The sequence below is a fragment of the Engraulis encrasicolus genome, chromosome 9 (assembly GCF_034702125.1).
Source record: "Engraulis encrasicolus isolate BLACKSEA-1 chromosome 9, IST_EnEncr_1.0, whole genome shotgun sequence".
Lineage (NCBI taxonomy): Eukaryota > Metazoa > Chordata > Actinopteri > Clupeiformes > Engraulidae > Engraulis > Engraulis encrasicolus.
Genome location: NC_085865.1, coordinates 20,053,281 through 20,070,780, shown reverse-complemented (window position 1 = coordinate 20,070,780; position 17,500 = coordinate 20,053,281). Strand labels below are relative to the sequence as shown.

Below are 17,500 nucleotides of genomic sequence, written 5' to 3'. Positions count from 1 at the left end.
GGGGTGTTTAACCTCAGTGGGAATCACAAAGCACACACACATCCCTGTTGGCTTTGCTTGTTTTTAGGCTTATCCCCCCAAGATCTGCTCCCCACAACAAAGGGAATGGAGGGCAGGGGACCACGGGCGGGCAGGGCTGTCTGCCTCGCTCCGATAAGGTGATTACGTACGGAGACGATCGTGAGAAGCTGCTGCCTTTCTTCTCATTGTGTGTGAACATGACAGAATTGCATCAAGGCACAGGAAGAGCATGACCACAACAAGGAAGAGAGCTAGTCGGAGAGAGAGAGAGAGAGAGAGAGAGAGAGAGAGAGAGAGAGAGAGAGAGAGAGAGAGAGAGAGAGAGAGAGAGAGAGAGAGAGAGAGAGAGAGAGAGAGAGGAGAGGGCATAGAGGCATGGCTTGTCCTTAATGGAGGGATGGAGGGAGAGGGAGGGAGTGAGAAATAAGAAGGGAGAAGATGAGAGAGAGATTTGAGGATTTGAGGTCTAAAATAGAGAGAGCGATGAGAGAGAGCAATGGAGGGAGCGATGGAGAGAGAAAAGCACACAGAGTGAACACAGGGAGCGTGATCCCGTGTAGAGTAATGCTATGTCAGCTTCAGCAGGCTCCCATCATATGGCTTTGTTATCACGTCCATACTCTCCAACACTACCATCATTCCAGCACACATCTTCTAACGCCCTCTTTCTCCTGTTTAGCATTAAATGGGGTTGTTAATACAAATAGAATACAAACCAAATTTACATTTAGGTGACACTTTTTATCCAAAGCGACTTACAGACACTACAGGATTACAGCTCCTGGAGCAATGTGATGTTAGGTGCGTTGCTCAAGGGTACCTCAGCCATGGAATGTGGTAGGGAGTGGAAGGGAGGGATTCGAACCTGCAACCCTCTGATCTGAAGCCCATCTCCTTAACCAATTAGTCAACTGCTGCCATTATATTATATTGGATTACATTTCTCTTTGTGCAATCAAGTGTGTGTGTTCACGTTTGGGGGGATGGACCAGCCTGCACAGTGTATGTGGCATGTTTAAGGTGTGTATGATGCACTCATGTGCTGCTGTGGCGATCCGAAAGAGTCGTCTGATGTGTAGATCATATGGCCGTGTGATGTGGCTATTCCCTTTGCGTGGGATCTTCAAAGGGAGACCCCTCCACTGCCCTGGCCAGTATGCCTGCAGCCTTACCATCTACCACTGGCCCCAGGAGGAGGCAGACTGTGTGAACTTTCTTAGGAGGGAAAAGGGGAGTGTGAATACACACATAGTCTCACACACATGCGTGCAAGCAGACAACCCCCCCACACACACACGTATGTGTGGACGGATTGAACACGCACACGTGTGCACACACACACACACACACGCACACACACACACACACACACACACACACACGCATGCATGCACACACGCACACACGCACAAGCACACGCACGTGCACACACACTCACGCACGCACGCACGCACACACATGCACACTCTGTACTTATTTTTACCCCCAACTCATAACATTCATGAAGCCACACATACGTTTGCACAAACAAACATGTACATACAAGTGTGTTTGCATAATCACATTCAAATACATGCATTTCACACACACGTGCGAACCCTTGCATATGCAGTGTACACACACACGCACGCACACACACACACACACGCACGCACACACACACACACACACACACACACACACACACACACACACACACACACACACACACACACACACACACACACACACACACACACACACACACACACACACACACACACACACACACACGCACCCACAGTTGGCACTTATTTAGGAGGGAAAAGGACATTATTGACTGGCATCCAGATTTTCTACCAATGCACACACCCTGTGATTGACAGCTGGGGCTCGTCGCGGGTCTCTGGGTTACTGCCTGTCACATGCCTATCACGTTCAGCCCGCGGAACGTAAAGGGTCTGCACAAAGCAGACGGGAAGTTTAAAACCACGTCACACGCTCACTACCTTTTCGAGTCTCTTCGCATATCACCTATCTGGTCTCGGGGAGAAGAAGCTGCATAGATTGACATTTGTTGGTTCTAATTTTCAAACTTTTCCAAATGAGACTTTTTATAACTGCCAAATGTGGGTAATGAGTCACGGGCAGGCATTTTCACTCTTTTATGAGCTGGCCTGTCAGCCTGTCTTGCTGTTAAAAGATTCTGTTTCAGCACTGCTTTGCAGGGCAGCACTGGCCTCATGCTTTGATGTTGCTAGTTTTGAATTTACGAGGTTACATGTTCGATTCCAGTACCAGTAAGAAAAGTGTGAACTGGCGTAGTGCATGTCTTGTCCTTTTCTGTAGTGCCTTCCTTTTACTTTTGTCCATGCCTCATATACACAAGGGCTAGATTTTATAACCTCACAGCGTTCCTGTTCATAATTCTCTGTACATTCTCCTCCATGTGCGCATTAATCAAGCGTTGTTTCTTGAAGGGGAGCTGAATGCTATAACCAATTGAAAAGCATTGCCTTGTGTCTTTCCACTGATGTGGGAGGATGCTTGTCATCACCAAAATAAGTTCCCTCAACAATTTGAGGTCTGTGGGGTCTTAGTCACTGACTAGACTTACTTTGCCCACTTACAGCTGTCAGCTCTGCGTTGTTCTGTCTGTCTGGAGGACCATTTCCTAAGATGACTCACTCATCCTCCGTAAACACAGTCAGCTGTTTACCAGTCAACATCCTGTGCTGTGGAGTGCTTAAGTGCAACGGCGTTGAAGAGGATTGTTTATTTGCCGTGGATTTACAACTTTAGCACCAGTTTTAGACTTAGGTTAAGCATCTGAACACGCACGAACACACATACCGATGAATGAGATTTCTGAGGGAGCTTGGGTGTTTGTGCCATCATTTTCATTGTTTCCATCTGCCAACAACACAGCTAAGATTATTCGTTAAGTGATTTCTATGAATAATAAAATGGGGGACTAGGGTTCAGGTGCTCTAAAATTCTGAGTAGATCATGGACAACTAGTGTGTTCATGCTAGCGTTGCTTGCTACAGTAAATACATTTGAAGAACTCGTAAATGGACATGTTCTCATATGGCTGCTGCGAAGTGTATAACATTATCTAGTTGTTGGAGCTGCACTCCGTTCCTGTGATGGTTTTGTAAACAAGGGTCAATGCCTTGTGTTTGATCCGGGCGGTGATCGGTAGCCAGTGCAACTCATTCAATAGAGGAGTTACATGGGTCCTTTTGGGTTGATTAAATATCAACTGTGCCGCCGTATTCTGGATCATCTGCAGAGGTTTTAGCGCACAAACAGGTAGACCTGTCATGAGTGAGTTGCAGTAGTCAACGTGGGACAGGACCGTGGCCTGGACCAGTCGTTGTGTAGAATATTGTGTCAGCACAGGTCTGATATTCCGTACGTTGGACATCTGGAATTGACAGATCCGGGTGACTGAGTTGATGTAGTTGGAGCATGACATCTCATCATCAATCATGATGCCAAGGTTTTTGGCGACTTTGTTTGGGGTCACGATGGTGGAGCCTATCTTGAGGTTGATGTTGTGACTGAGCGACTCTTTAGCTGGGATCACCAGGAGCTCTGTCTTGGCCAGGTTCAGCTGTAGGTGGTGGTCCTTCATCCATGTTGACAAGTCGGTGAGGCAGGCAGAGATGCGTGCCGAAACCGTGGTGTCCTCTGGATGGAACGACAGGTACATCTGGGTGTCATCAGCATAGCAGTGGTAGGAGAACCCATGTGTTTGAATGACACGTCCCAGGGAGGAGGTGTATATTGCAAACAGAAGGGGTCCCAGCACTGATCCTTGGGGTACGCCTGTGGAGAGGGTGTGAGTCGTAGACAGTTTCCCTTGCCATGACACACTGAAGGTGCGTCCAGATAGGTAGGAGTTGAACCATGAGTGGACAACGCCAGTGATTCCCATGGCCGTGAGTATCCTCAGGAGGATCTTGTGGTTGACTGTGTCAAAGGCTGCAGACAGGTCTAGTAGGATGAGGACCGAGGATAGTCCTTCCGTTCTTGCAGTCCTTAGAGCTTCAGTCACTGAGAGTAACGCAGTTTCAGTTGAGTGTCCACTTCTGAAACCAGATTGTTTTGGGTCCAGTAATCCGTTCTGGTTTAGGAAGTTGGTGACCTGCTTTGCAACTGCCCTTTCTAATATCTTGGATAGGAAGGGAAGCAGTGAGACCGTTCTGTAGTTTTCTACATGAGCAGGATTCAGTGTAGGCTTCTTCAGTAGTGGTGTCACCCTTGCTTGTTTGAAGGCGGAGGGGACAGTGCCGGAGGAGAGTGAGGAGTTCATGATGGATGTGATCGCTGGGACCACTGTTTGGGCAATGTCTTGAAGAAGGTTCGTGGGCACTGGGTCTAGTAGGCAGGTAGTGGGACGACTTCTTGTGATGAGTTTGGAAACGTCTTCTTCAGAGAGTAGAGTAAATTCATGGAGTCGGCATGTTTGCCAGGGGGGTGTCTTCTGGGGGGGAGGGCGGTTTACACAATTGCGTGCTAATATTTGCCGTCTTTTCCGTGAAAAAGGTGGCAAAGTTGTCTGGGTTTACATTAGGGTGCATCAAAAAACGCTTTTTTCAGCCTATTGATCTGTCTGGGAGATAAAAGTGTTCCACTGCATGTACAAATAACACATGCAAAATATTTTTGCAATCCATGGTGGTTTACAGGTCCAACGGAATATGAGCTGATATGAAGGAACTGTGGATTAACTGCGTCAGTCTTTGCCAATTCAACGAAACCCTCCCACCTAATAACTTGGACTGTTTTTGTGATTTTGTTGAAATATTTTAACCTAAATATTTAAATGAAATAAAACCACTTTGACATATGTAAAATAACAGATTCCTAATTAACTATAATCATCAGTACCCCCCAAAATAATAGATATAAGTACTTCCGAGAAACTGGGAAATTCACACACTGACACACAGGCTAAGCAAAAGGAAAAAAAATCTTCAGTTTTGGATAGAATGATGTTGTAATAAATAAAGGCCTCATGAAAATCAGAGTGTTTGACTCTGAGTTTGTTAGGCATGGTGAATAACGGTTGAGCTGATCTTCAGCCATGGAGGGACTTTGAATTCTTACTTGCAACTCTCACAAGTAATTTCTGAAAGGACTTTACTCTGGTGTCTACAGGACACAAAGCAGGTCTGGCACCACAGTCTTGATTCCACCAGACATCCCTCAGCCGGCCCAAAATTTTGTGTCACTGGCTACAAGGTTGAAGATGACTCCTATGCAGCAAGCTGCTTTCACACGTGGCCTGATCTCAGAGTCAGGTGGTGATTTGTCAAAAGTTTCCACATCCTATGCCACAGCAGATCGATCACGCCGTAAAGTGCTGAAGACCACAGTGAGGAATGCCATGAGCAGTGGATACCACCTGCCTTGTGCACCCTGCACTGGGACAGCAAGTTGACGCAGACACTTGACAATGTGCGCCAGAAGGAAGAGTGCCTGACAGTTGTTGTTGGAGATAATACACAGCTGAAGTTGCTTGGTGTGCCTGCATATACAAAGGGGGCTGATGAAGCTTGTGGAACTATCATTGGCAACCTAACATGCAAATTGCTCCAAATTGCACTGTCATCATGTGGCAATAGGTGCCAATTATCCCTCAGACGAGAGAACAGTGCAACCTCTGGTGAGCGTGACACCTCCAGTCTGAGGTCATTAAATATTTGACTGAGTAGCACCTCGCCAATGTGATGGCGGCACCCAGACCACAGCAGTGGTCGTCCCAGTGAAAGCTGTATGGCTATGCAGGCTGCGCTCAGATGGCCAGTATTTGAAGCCGTGGTATCAAATGCCATATTGACTACTTGATTGGTGCATTGCCATTCTTGGAGCAATTTGCATGATTTTTTAGATGCGTCCCACGCATCTCTATAAGAGGCTTTGGTGTCCGTCCGTCCGTCCGTCCGTCCGTCCGTCCCTCCGTCCGTCCGTCCGTCCGCCCTCCCGTGATGTGTTTCCCTCCCGTGATGCGTTTCTGAATTGTGATTCCCTCCTGTGATTCCCTCTTGTGTCCACAAGGTGGCAGTCGCTCAGTTTTGGCCTGGAGCTCATGCGTGGCAAACCAACCGTGCTCTTTGCCAGTGAGAAAAACATGGCGGCACTTCCTGTTGATTTTCACATGAAAGTTTTGCTTAATTTAAAGTCCCTAAGCGACTATAAATGTTGTGGCTTCCATATATTGATGTAAAAGTGCCCCACGAAGTAATGAAGCACACAAGTTACTCCACATTAACATTTGTCCACTCGTTTTTCTATGCTAACAGGGTAGCTAATGTAGCATTGTAAATGATCCAGGGAGAAAGGGGGAAATGTTTGTGATTTCAGTCCGCCTGAGGCAAACGATTTTAGTGGGGAAGATGACCTGCATCTCGGTGGCATTGAACCACGCCCCCGTGCCTTATTTGGCTCGCGCTCAGCATGTGCGTCCTCAGTCCAATCGCAATGCTTTATTTTCCCCAGATGTTTAATCGCATTTAAGTGAAAGTGCCATGTATACACATCGCAAAATAACTCTTAATCCGATCTATTTAAATCGCATTTATTAAATCGGACTTAAAAAACATCATGTACACGTAGCCAATGTCTCATTGATTAGTTTATGGAACTTACGGTTTGTCTGTTACGGTCCACGAAGACAATATCCACGTGAAAACGCAAACGCCTGCAAACCACTGTTTTGACAGAAATACAGTTCACCTGTCGCCTACTCTGTTTTCTTCCCAAAGCGGCATTTAAAAGTATTCCATGAAATCCAACATCAACGTCACTTCAAATAGGTGACAGCATCATGCTCACACATGAAATAACACTTCAGTGAGGGGGGGACATCACTGCTCTCATATTAAAGTGAAAAGAGAATTTCACATTTTAGTTTATTTAATGTAGGCCTATGCAGAAAGGGTTGTAATGTTTGCCTGTTTTTATGTTTGTAATTAAAAAAAAAAAAAAAAAAAAAAAAAGTGATTTAAAAAAAAAAAAAAATAGCCTAACAAAAATAGAGATTTTATGTTAAAAAAAATGTGATATGGGATGGACCGATGGCCCCCTAAGATAAATTCGCCTTAGGTCCCCACATTGCTAAATGTAGTGTAAGGGATTATTTTGAAAAGACAGTAACATGTAATCAGCAATGCATTACAGTTTTTCAGTAAATTGCCCAACACTGTTGAAATCCTATGGTACTTTTTCAAATCCAGGCTTATACAGTACATGGTAGGCTTATTGATAAATTGCCTTGACAGGTTATGAGGAGGCCAAGGGGGCGTTTGGGCAAAAAAGGTTCAGAACGGGCATAGACGGACGCATCTGTTGTCCGCCTGTCGGACTTGTTTCCTTTTGCTTAGCCTGTGTGTCAGTGTGTGAATTTCCCAGTTTCTCGGAAATACCTATATCTATTATTTTGGGGGGTACTGATGATTATAGTAAATTAGGAATCTGTTATTTTACATATGTCAAAGTGGTTTTATTTCATTTAAATATTTAGGTTAAAATATTTCAACAAAATCACAAAAACAGTCCAAGTTATTAGGTGGGAGGGTTTCGTTGAATTGGCAAAGACTGACGCAGTTAATCCACAATTCCTTCATATCAGCTCATATTCCGTTGGACCTGTAAACCACCATGGATTGCAAAAATATTTTGCATGTGTTATTTGTACATGCAGTGGAACACTTTTATCACCCAGACAGATCAATAGGCTGAAAAAGCGTTTTTTTGATGCACCCTAGTTTACAGGGTATTGGTTACAGTCCTTAGAGCAATGTGGGGTTAGGTGTCTTGCTCAAGGGCACTTCAGCCATGGATGGATGTGTAGGGAAAGGTGAGGGTGGAATTCAAACCTGCAACCCTCTGAACTTAAGACCACCTCCCTAACCATTAGGCCATAGCCACCTTAAGATTATCAGAATGACACTGACCTGGACTTGCCCCCTGTCTTGTGTCCCCTCCTCCCAGGTTCTAGGGGCTCCTACGCCAGCCAGCACAGCCACCTGGACCGTGACCTCCGACCCTTGCAGTCCCCAGAGCACCACATCGAGCCAATCTACGAGGACCGCGTCTACCAGAAGGGCCCCATGAGGAGCCTCAGCCAGAGCCAGGGGGAGGCCCTCCCCCCGGGGCACACCGGCACCTACCGCACCAACACCGGTAAGACAGGGCATCCTGTGTGTGTGTGTGTGTGTGTGTGTGTGTGTGTGTGTGTGTGTGTGTGTGTGTGTGTGTGTGTGTGTGTGTGTGTGTGTGTGTGTGTGTGTGTGTGTGTGTGTGTGTGTGTGTGTGTGTGTGGGACCTACCTACGCTGTTCAGGCAAATCTCTGAATCTGATGTACAGTATAGTGGTGTACAGTCAGAGTGCAGAGGTAAAGAAAAAGACAAGAGTCTTTGATGTGTGATGCAGTAAGACTGTGTGTGTGTGTGTATATGTGTGTGCGTGCGTGCCTGCATGCGTGCGTTCGTTCGTGTGTGCGTGCGCGCATGCAGGTGGGTGTGCTATACTGTATGCCTTTTGAAGTACAACTGAGAGACAGACACACAGTCACGGCACACATCCACACACCTTCTAAGCACACCATCCCAGAAAAGAGAATCTTAAATCTGGACGCATAAGGATATGTGTTTACCCATCTCTCTCTCTCTCTCTCTCTCTCTCTCTCTCTCTCTCTCGCTCTCTCTCTCTCTCCCTCTCTCTCTCTCTTCTTGGTGTGCTGACGGAGGTTCCGCATGGTTGCGACCTCATTACTGACGAGAGAGGATTAGCAGCCAAGCTAAGGCTTCTTTCGGCGCACCGCCATTCCTCGAGACGTTGCCACCCTAATCAGTCATAATGAAAGAGACTTGGCTCTCTTTACATTGCGAGAGCGGAGACTTTTCTTTTTGCTTATCTTGATTTCGCATAAGGCTTGCCACACACAAAAGCCTATTAGCGGGCCCAATTATTTGTGAAACAGGCAGCGAGATGAAATCCTTTTCCACGGCTCATTTTGTTGTGTCTTCTGAGATATTAATGGCCAAAAGGCGGGAAAAATCTTCTGATTAGCACCTAGCCCCAGCAGCTAAGCTTGAATGTGCCGGGAGATTATCTTTTTGTGTTCCTGAAGTCGAAAGTTGATGACACCGCCTGCCTGTGAGAAACTGAGAAAGCTCAAGTCATTCATTGGCAACAATGAGAAGGTGGCCAAGTTCCCTTCGCATATAAATAGGTAATTGAAAACGGCGGTTTATCTCTGCAAATCATCCTTCCCCAGCAATAACCGTTTGGCAGGCTAGAGTGGCACCTCAGATAAACCGTTCCGTTTTATTCCGTTTTTCTTAATTTGCTGTTCTCGTGGCTTATCAGAGGTGAAGCTTTAAGGTCTGCAAAAATGAATTAAAATTGTAAATAAACAATTCAAGTCATTTTCTAGCTCAAATGCTACTCCTGTATGACATCGAATTTATGTCAAATGTGTTTTTTCACAGTATGCACTGTATACATATGAAAATACGAAATGTTATGATAGCGAAGCTTTCAAAATCAAATCCATTTCCACGTCAGTCACAAGTAAATGCCTTTCTCTGACATGTTGACAGACGTAGCCGCTAGTGAAGGAGACAGGAGGAGATAACTGAGTCGTAGCTGCTCGCCCTGTAGCCTGCACTCCTCCAGCCGAAATGTCAACCTCTCTTACCTGCCTCAGCAGGCCAGATCAAATCTATATAGTCGTCTTTAATAGGGGTCTTGGAGGGGTAATTTTCTTCATCATTCTCCCTCTCATCGTCTCTCTTTCTCTCTCCTATTATCCATCTCTCTCTCTCCCTCTCTCTCTCTCTCTCTCTCTCTCTCTCTCTCTCTCTCTCTCTCTCTCTCTCTCTCTCTCTCTCTCTCTCTCCATGTCTGTGTCTCCATGACCTTTGTGAAGTGAAGCTCATAATATGCTTCTGACATTCCATTCCTCTTCAAAACTGTAGCGTTTACCTAATGGCTTGGTAACATAAGGAGCCCGCCAGGACTATCTCTCTCTCTCTCTCTCTCTCTCTCTCTCTCTCTCTCTCTCTCTCCCTCTCTCTCTCTCTCTCTCTCTCTCTCTCTCTCTCTCTCTCTCATCCTTTCTTACCCCCTCAAGTAGCAGTTACAGACACCAAGAGGCATGATGTGCATGATGTGATTGAACAGAAATTATTTATTTATTCCCTTCTCTTGCTTATTGTGTTTTTTTTCTCTCTCTCTCTCTCTCTCTCTCTGCTACTTTTATTTATGCCACTGTCATGAATTCATTTCTTTTCTGCGTCGGCAAGTGCGGTCAAGTGACTCCTATTAGGGTCCTATTCCTCATAGCGAGGCCTGCCACCAATCTGCATAATTTGCCATCTTGATTTTCTCTCTATTAGCTCATTTTTCAAATTGAAGCCGTTTCGTTTTAATGAAAGCATGCTACTCTTTGGCTACGCACTCCGTCAGATTCGCCCGGCTGCTCAAGTCCTCTGAGGTTCTTTTTTTTTTTCGTTGTACGTGTGGAGGTGGTGTGCCATTAATTGTACTAAATTTCACGTCTGACGCGCCTTCTCTTATTACAATCCCATACTTCTCATTACAGCGGTACGTGTCGAGGTGATTAAAGCTATAGCTCTTTTTTTGTGTTCTCCTCCCCCAACCCCCCACACAGCCCCCATCCCATGCTCTCTTAGAGTACTTCCCATTAGATTTGCACTGAAACATGAGCTTAGCGTGGGCCAAGAAAATCAGCGTGGGCAAATTCAATCCTGTGAACAAATCGCTCCTCGAAAACCCAGGACCCCCTATAGTGCACCACTAAAATCGAGGACATGAGAGTTCACTTTGTATTAATGAGCCCCGGCATGCTTGCTGACATGACAATGTGGATGGAAAGAGCGCCGTCTGAAACCAAAGCCATCGCATGCACTTTGGAACTATCCATTTTCCAAGCACACTCCTACTGTATGTGCACACGTACACACACACACACACACACACACACACACACACACACACACACACACACACACACACACACACACACACACACACACACACACACACACACACACACACACGCACACACGCACACACACACACACACACACACACACACACACAAACACTGTCTTTTTAGCCATAGACACATTGTGTGTACATGAGCATGTTCTCATGCCCTTTGCTTTGTGTTGGTCTGACCCGGTAAACCTCTGTGATCTCTGACCTTAACCTTGTGACCCAGCCTTGGCCACATCCAAGCCCATTGTGTGAGTGAGGATTAGAAGGCTGTGTGTGGTGTGCCAACCTCAAGGAGTCTTCATGGCTATTCCGCTAAACTCAGGTGACCCTGTTGCCCAGAGACGGTCTGGCTGACCCATTGACAGTAAATAGAATGGACGCCAAATCAACGCTATTTGCCATTCAACGCTTTGAAGCCAGATTTGGGAACATTCCAACTTACATTCCACCTTAGCGACGCCAAACGCAGGTGCTGATTGGACAACAACAAGACTTCTAACGGTCAATCAAACCATGTTCTGATGCTCATTGGTCAATTTAACTTTTAATATCTCTCTAAAACAAAACATCACCACAAAAAAATCACCACCCTGGTAAGTTGGAGAGCAAGGGGACCTACTAGTTGAGCGAAAAATTATCCCCCTGAAGTGGCATTTAAGGGAGATACAGGGTTTTATGTCTCTCATAGGAATGAATGGGATTTGGCCATTTTTTGGTCTTTTTGGGTCCAACCTTGGCTCCAACTTGGCTTCAACAATGAAATAGAATTTTGGCCTCCATTCTATTTACTCTCAATGGGCCGGCCTAATCTAATTAATCTATCGCTGTTAACAGGCCACTCGCCACTATGACACACCTGAACAGCATGAGAGTAGCTTCCATGAATGGCTAGTCAGTCCTCATTCACAATGACAAAGAGGCAAATCAGCAATCAGATCTCTTTACCAGATGCCAAAGGACTGCACGAGGCTCTGAAGCATATTTTAGATAAACTATCACTGAGCATCATTTATGAGAGAGTGGGTTAAAACGGATTCATGTTGTATTTCAAGCAAAGCAAAAATGCCTGGCCTGGATAAGGAAATCAAGAATAGGTTAATTCCTCATTCGTAACATGGGAGTAGAGGTTAGAGGACACCTATTTAGTGAATACATATTTGATTGAAGACTTTATGATTGCACTGATATGTATAATGATTCAGGCACATATGACTATAGTATATGAATGGTACCAGAAAGGCATGCGATGGTAGGGTTTTAGAGACGTGCGTTATTCAACACGCGTGTTTGATTGGAGAGCTGCATACAGAATAATTATAGACATGTGTGATTATGGCATGACGTTGATTATACTGTAGACACAAGATTCATTCAGATATGACTCGTCCCTGTCTCCTTCAGAGAGGCATACCCAGGGCCGGATTAACATGGCCCGGGGCCCCCAGGCAACAGGTTGCTGTGGACCCCCCGGGAGGGCAAATTTTGCAACAACATTACATAGGCAGTGTCATGATTACGAGCTGGAGTTAAGGACTTGTCTGCCAACTATGGACAGGAGTATTAATACGATTTAAAACAATACTTGACACAACAAATAATTTTTTTCAACATCACATCTTGTCACAAGTCTGCAATTTTTGACTTTGACTTGCAGGTGGGGGCCCCTAGGCTTCAGCCATATCTAGCCTGTGTGTTAATCTGGCCCTGGGCATACCACTGTATTGTCTACAATGTACTAATCTGGTTATTCTCTTCCTCTGTGCTGCTAGGCAGAGACAGAGACAGAGACGGAGAGCTTAAGAGGCTGTGCTGGTACACTGGGCAAGCTAGGTAACAGCTCAGGTCAAAGAGTGTACCCTGGCTTTCTGTTTAGCTGATAGCAGGACTTAACCAGGGCAAGGCAAGGTAGAGTGTAGGAGCCTTTTTGTCCTCCCTGCTCTCCCCGTCTCCATGTTTTATGAGGATAAGGTGATGGAGTGGAAACAACCCAGATATGCGATGTTGGGTCTGTTGTTGTATTGCTGTTTTCCCCCAAAATGTATTTTTCTGTCCTTTTACGGATTTATCTTTCTTTAACCCCATTCCCTACATTCTGTCACATAGTCTATCCATCTATCTGTCCGCTCGGTTGCAAAGTGTCAATGTCATGCTCTTGTCAAGTGTCACAGTGTGTCATCTTCATCTCAGCCAGACCACCTTCGCTTTCACAAGACCTCCCTTTTAACAAGCCATCAACACTGTTCTCGTGCAAGACACAAAATCCAACCGTAAGGCAGAAAATGCAGACGTTGGGAGAAGCAGGCACGTGTCTGAATGCTATTGATGGCGCTCTTGATCTCACTCTGCAGGGGAAGCATTAGACAGCAGGGCTAGACTGTTGACATCAGTCACTGGAGAGGGAAGTGAAAAGGGCGGGCCAGAGGCTCACACCGAGAGCAGCACCACCCGCAGGCTCGGATGTCACACACGCTGTACGTAAGACTGATTGACAGATTGGACACGAGGGCTTTGCTTTATAGACCATCATGGCCCGCACGCCAGGTGGAAAATCACTGTCGCCGTCAGTCTATATGATCCTCCATTTGGTAATGTGTGCATATTATTCTGAGTTAGTGAATATGATGCATGATGTGGGGGAACCATTGCACTACGTTTACATGATGTTTTTAATTCCAAATGAATAACTCAGAATTAAATAGTTCTGTGTACTTTGATCTTTCCAAATTAAGAGGTGTTTCCATGAGGTTTTCAATTAAGCTTTATTCAGAATTAAAGTCTGAATGACATGTCTCATGTAAACGTAACAATGGTTAGGGAGTTGGTCTTGCAATCGGAAGGATGCAGATTTCAAATCAGTATCATCAATAGCTGAAGTGGCCTTTAGCGAGGCACCTAGCCTCATATTGCCTGAGGCACTGTAAACCATTGCCTCAGACTGCTCATCGCAGATTTTGATTTTGGCCCTCATATGTGCTTGTATGACCAACTGAAATATTCTCTCACTAATCTGCCTGACTATCAGTCAATCTGAGTTTGACACCCCTGGCTTAGAGAGTCAGCTAAGTGCAATGTAATGTTATGTAATGTTGCGAGCAGAAGAACTTTCTTTACTGTGAATAACAGTGTGTCTGCTCGTGACTTTCTGGTGGTGAATATCATGGACTCTCATGTGTGCCTCTCTCTTTGTCTCCGGGAGCATGTAAATCCCCCGCGAATCTCATGCGTGTGCTCGTTATTGTCTGCATGGAGCATGACTTTGCGGCATGAGAAATTGCAAGCCAATCAAGTCAATTAGTCTTTGTCTGTGCATGGAGGAGGACAAGGACATGGGTGCATACACTGCAGCGTGCACTGGGGAATTTTAGCTGGAAGCCATCTGAGAAGAGAGGAAGAGAAAAGAAAAGAAGAGGAAAGAAAGGGGAAAAAAGTGTAGGGGATTATCCCAGCCTTGAGGCCTGGAGAAGGGAACGGTCTTAGAGGAAGCACAGAGCACTGGGTGTCTTCCATCCGCCCTTTTTCAAAACACTGTCCCCTCTTGGACGAAAGAGTGTCAATGAGGCTCTGTGTTGTTACCTCTCTCTCTCTCCCTCTCTCTCTCTCTCTCTCTCTCTCTCTCTCTCTCTCTCTCTCTCTCTCTCTCTCTCTCTCTCTCAAATTCAAATTCAAATTCAAATTCAAATTCAAATTCAAAAGTGCTTTATTGGCATGACAAAGAAACTTTGTATTGCCAAAGCATGGTGTCTCTCTCTCTCTCTCTCTCTCTCTCTCTCTCTCTCTCTCTCTCTCTCTCTCTCTCTCTCTCTCTCTCTCTCTTTCTCAGTCTTGGCTGTTTTCCGGCTCGGTTTCATCAAAGCGGGCTAATATGACACGAGGCACATTCAAGGACAGCCCGTTTAGCATAAATCCATTAAACCAATTCAGCTTTATTTCCCTCTTCCCCAATAAAATCTGTTTTGTGCGCTTAATAAATAGGCTCTGACACTTTGTTAAATGCCTCCCTCTCCAGAGCAAGAAAAAAACAAGACAAGAACTGAAGTTTACCTCAGTGCTTACAATATTACTTCAATACTTCATATCCAACTTTAGAGCCGGCGTCATCTACGGTTCAGGCATAACAATTCTGCCCACTATGTACATCTGTGCGAGAGAAAAACATGTTTTCAGCATCATAAAAGATGTTTTCATATTGGGTTCTTTTGACCATACTTTCGCTGTGAGCGAAACTATGAATGTAACTGAAGCTTAGGCACATAAGCTTTTAGTACATCCGCAAAGCTGTAAATGCATGTTCGCTGTTGAGTGACTCATCATGCTACAGACATGATACACAGCCTTACAAATATTGTTGTGGTGTTGAAAATGCGTTGAATGGAACAGCTGTGGAGATGAGGGGGTGCATGTGAATATCCACAGAGGGACATAGAGGCGCTTCAGCATTTCTGAGACAGCCGGCCTACTCTTCATATGTTACGTGTGGTAGGTAATGCTGTGTGGGCTTACATGATAACACAGGTGAACACCCTTGCCGTCTGTCTGTCTGGCAGTCTCTCTCTCTCTCTCTCTCTCTCTCTCTCTCTCTCTCTCTCTCTCTCTCTCTCTCTCTCTCTCTCTCTCTCTCTCTCTCTCTCTCTCTCTCTCTCTCACCTAGACACACAGATAGACACACACACACACACACACACACACACACACACACACACACACACACACACACACACACACACACACACACACACACACACACACACACACACACACACACACACACACCCTTTAACTCTCGCTCCCTCCCCACATATGCTGGTACATTTCATATACCGCCCATCCTCATGACACACCGTGAAAGCGAAAGCGATGGAGTTGAAGGCGAGACAGGATTCTTGGGTGTTTGTTATCATGAATAATACACCTCATCATTACCATTAGCTGAAGGCCATTTTATGTAATTCACTGCCCAGGCGAAAGAGGCATTTGACATTTCTATCAATGCGAACTGCAGAAATGGCAAAAAAAAACCACAGAGCCTTGCCTTGAATTAATTGAAAGATGAACTGACGGTGTCACTCTGAGTCGTGAGCAGGTTTGTTTGGCATACATTATTGCGACGGATTTAAATTTCAAAAGGAATCTTTTGATTATTCAAAAGTACCTGAGGCACAAGCCAGAGTGCTGTGCTGCTATAAGACTTTTTCAGCCCACTTTATGCAAGAATAATGGGTTGGAAATCTCTTAGTCTGCAGCGACATCTCACCAAATGCATCCGAGTCAGAGTCTTTGGTATGTACTTCACACTCGCTTTTTTGAAAATGTTTATTTTTAAAAAATCATATAAGCTCCATTAAAAGTGGAGGCTAAAATCTTATCTCTAATGCAACATCTGACGCAGCGATTGAATAGGGAAGATATAACAGCTTAGCAACCAGTGACGTGTAGGATACAGTAAGACCTGAAATTCAGACAGTCATGTCAAAAGATTAATATTTATACATGTCTTTTGGTAAAGTTCAAGTTTAAGTTCAAGTTACTTTATTAGTACCCGTGCGTTAACTGGTTTAGCGGCTCACGAGAGAGGTATAGGTGTCCATACAGGTACATATAAGCTACAAACACACGACATACCGTATGTAAATAAAATAAAGTCGTTCTTCATGAATCCAGCCATGACGTAAAGATCACACATTAAGCTGAATGCTTTTATCTAGCTTACAGTGCCCTCCATAATTATTGGCACCCCTGGTTGATATGTGTTTTTTAGCTTCCAATTATTTAGTTTTTTTTCTAAATAATATGGGACCTTAATGCAAAAAAGAGAAAAATCCAACCTTCAATACAAGTGCATTTATTCAGTGGGGAAAAAATCCCACATAAAGAAATAATTATTTGACATCAAATAATGTGTGTCACAATTATTAGCACCCCTGGTGTTAATATTTTGTACAACCCCCTTTTGCCAACAAAACAGCACCTAATCTTCTCCTATAATGTTTCACAAGATGGGAAAAGACAGAAAGAGGGATCTTCAGCCATTCCTCTTTGCAGAAGAATCTCTCTAAATCATCATCCAGAGACTGGGTCCTCTCGCTCTGTACTCTCCTCTTCAGCTCACCCCACAGGTTCTCAATGGGGTTGAGGTCAGGGGGACTGAGATGGCCATGAGAGGAGCTTGATTTTGTGTCTGGTGAACCATTTCTGTGTAGATTTGGCCATATGTTTAGGGTCATTGTCTTGCTGAAAGACCCAGTCACGACCTAGCTTCAGCTTTCGGGCAGAGGGCAACAGATTTTGATTTAAAATGTCCTGGTATTTCAAAGCATTCATGATGCCATGCACCCTAACATGGTTCCAGGGCCTTTGGAAGCGAAACAGGCCCACAGCATCACTGACCCACCCCCATACTTCACAGTGGGTATGAGGTGCTTTTCAGCATGCGCATCTTTCGTGGTACGCCAGACCCACTTA

At 45.1% G+C, this 17,500-nt stretch overlaps 1 protein-coding gene across 1 annotated transcript in view; it reads left to right on the top strand.

Moving 5' to 3' along the window:
• The window catches only part of ctnnd2a (catenin (cadherin-associated protein), delta 2a), a 458,968-nt gene that overhangs the window by 199,754 nt on the left and 241,714 nt on the right, over positions 1-17,500 (top strand). The window contains exon 7 of the mRNA XM_063206720.1: positions 8,005-8,196. Within this exon, the coding sequence (XP_063062790.1) occupies positions 8,005-8,196 (192 nt within the window). The remainder of the gene's footprint in view (positions 1-8,004; positions 8,197-17,500) is intronic.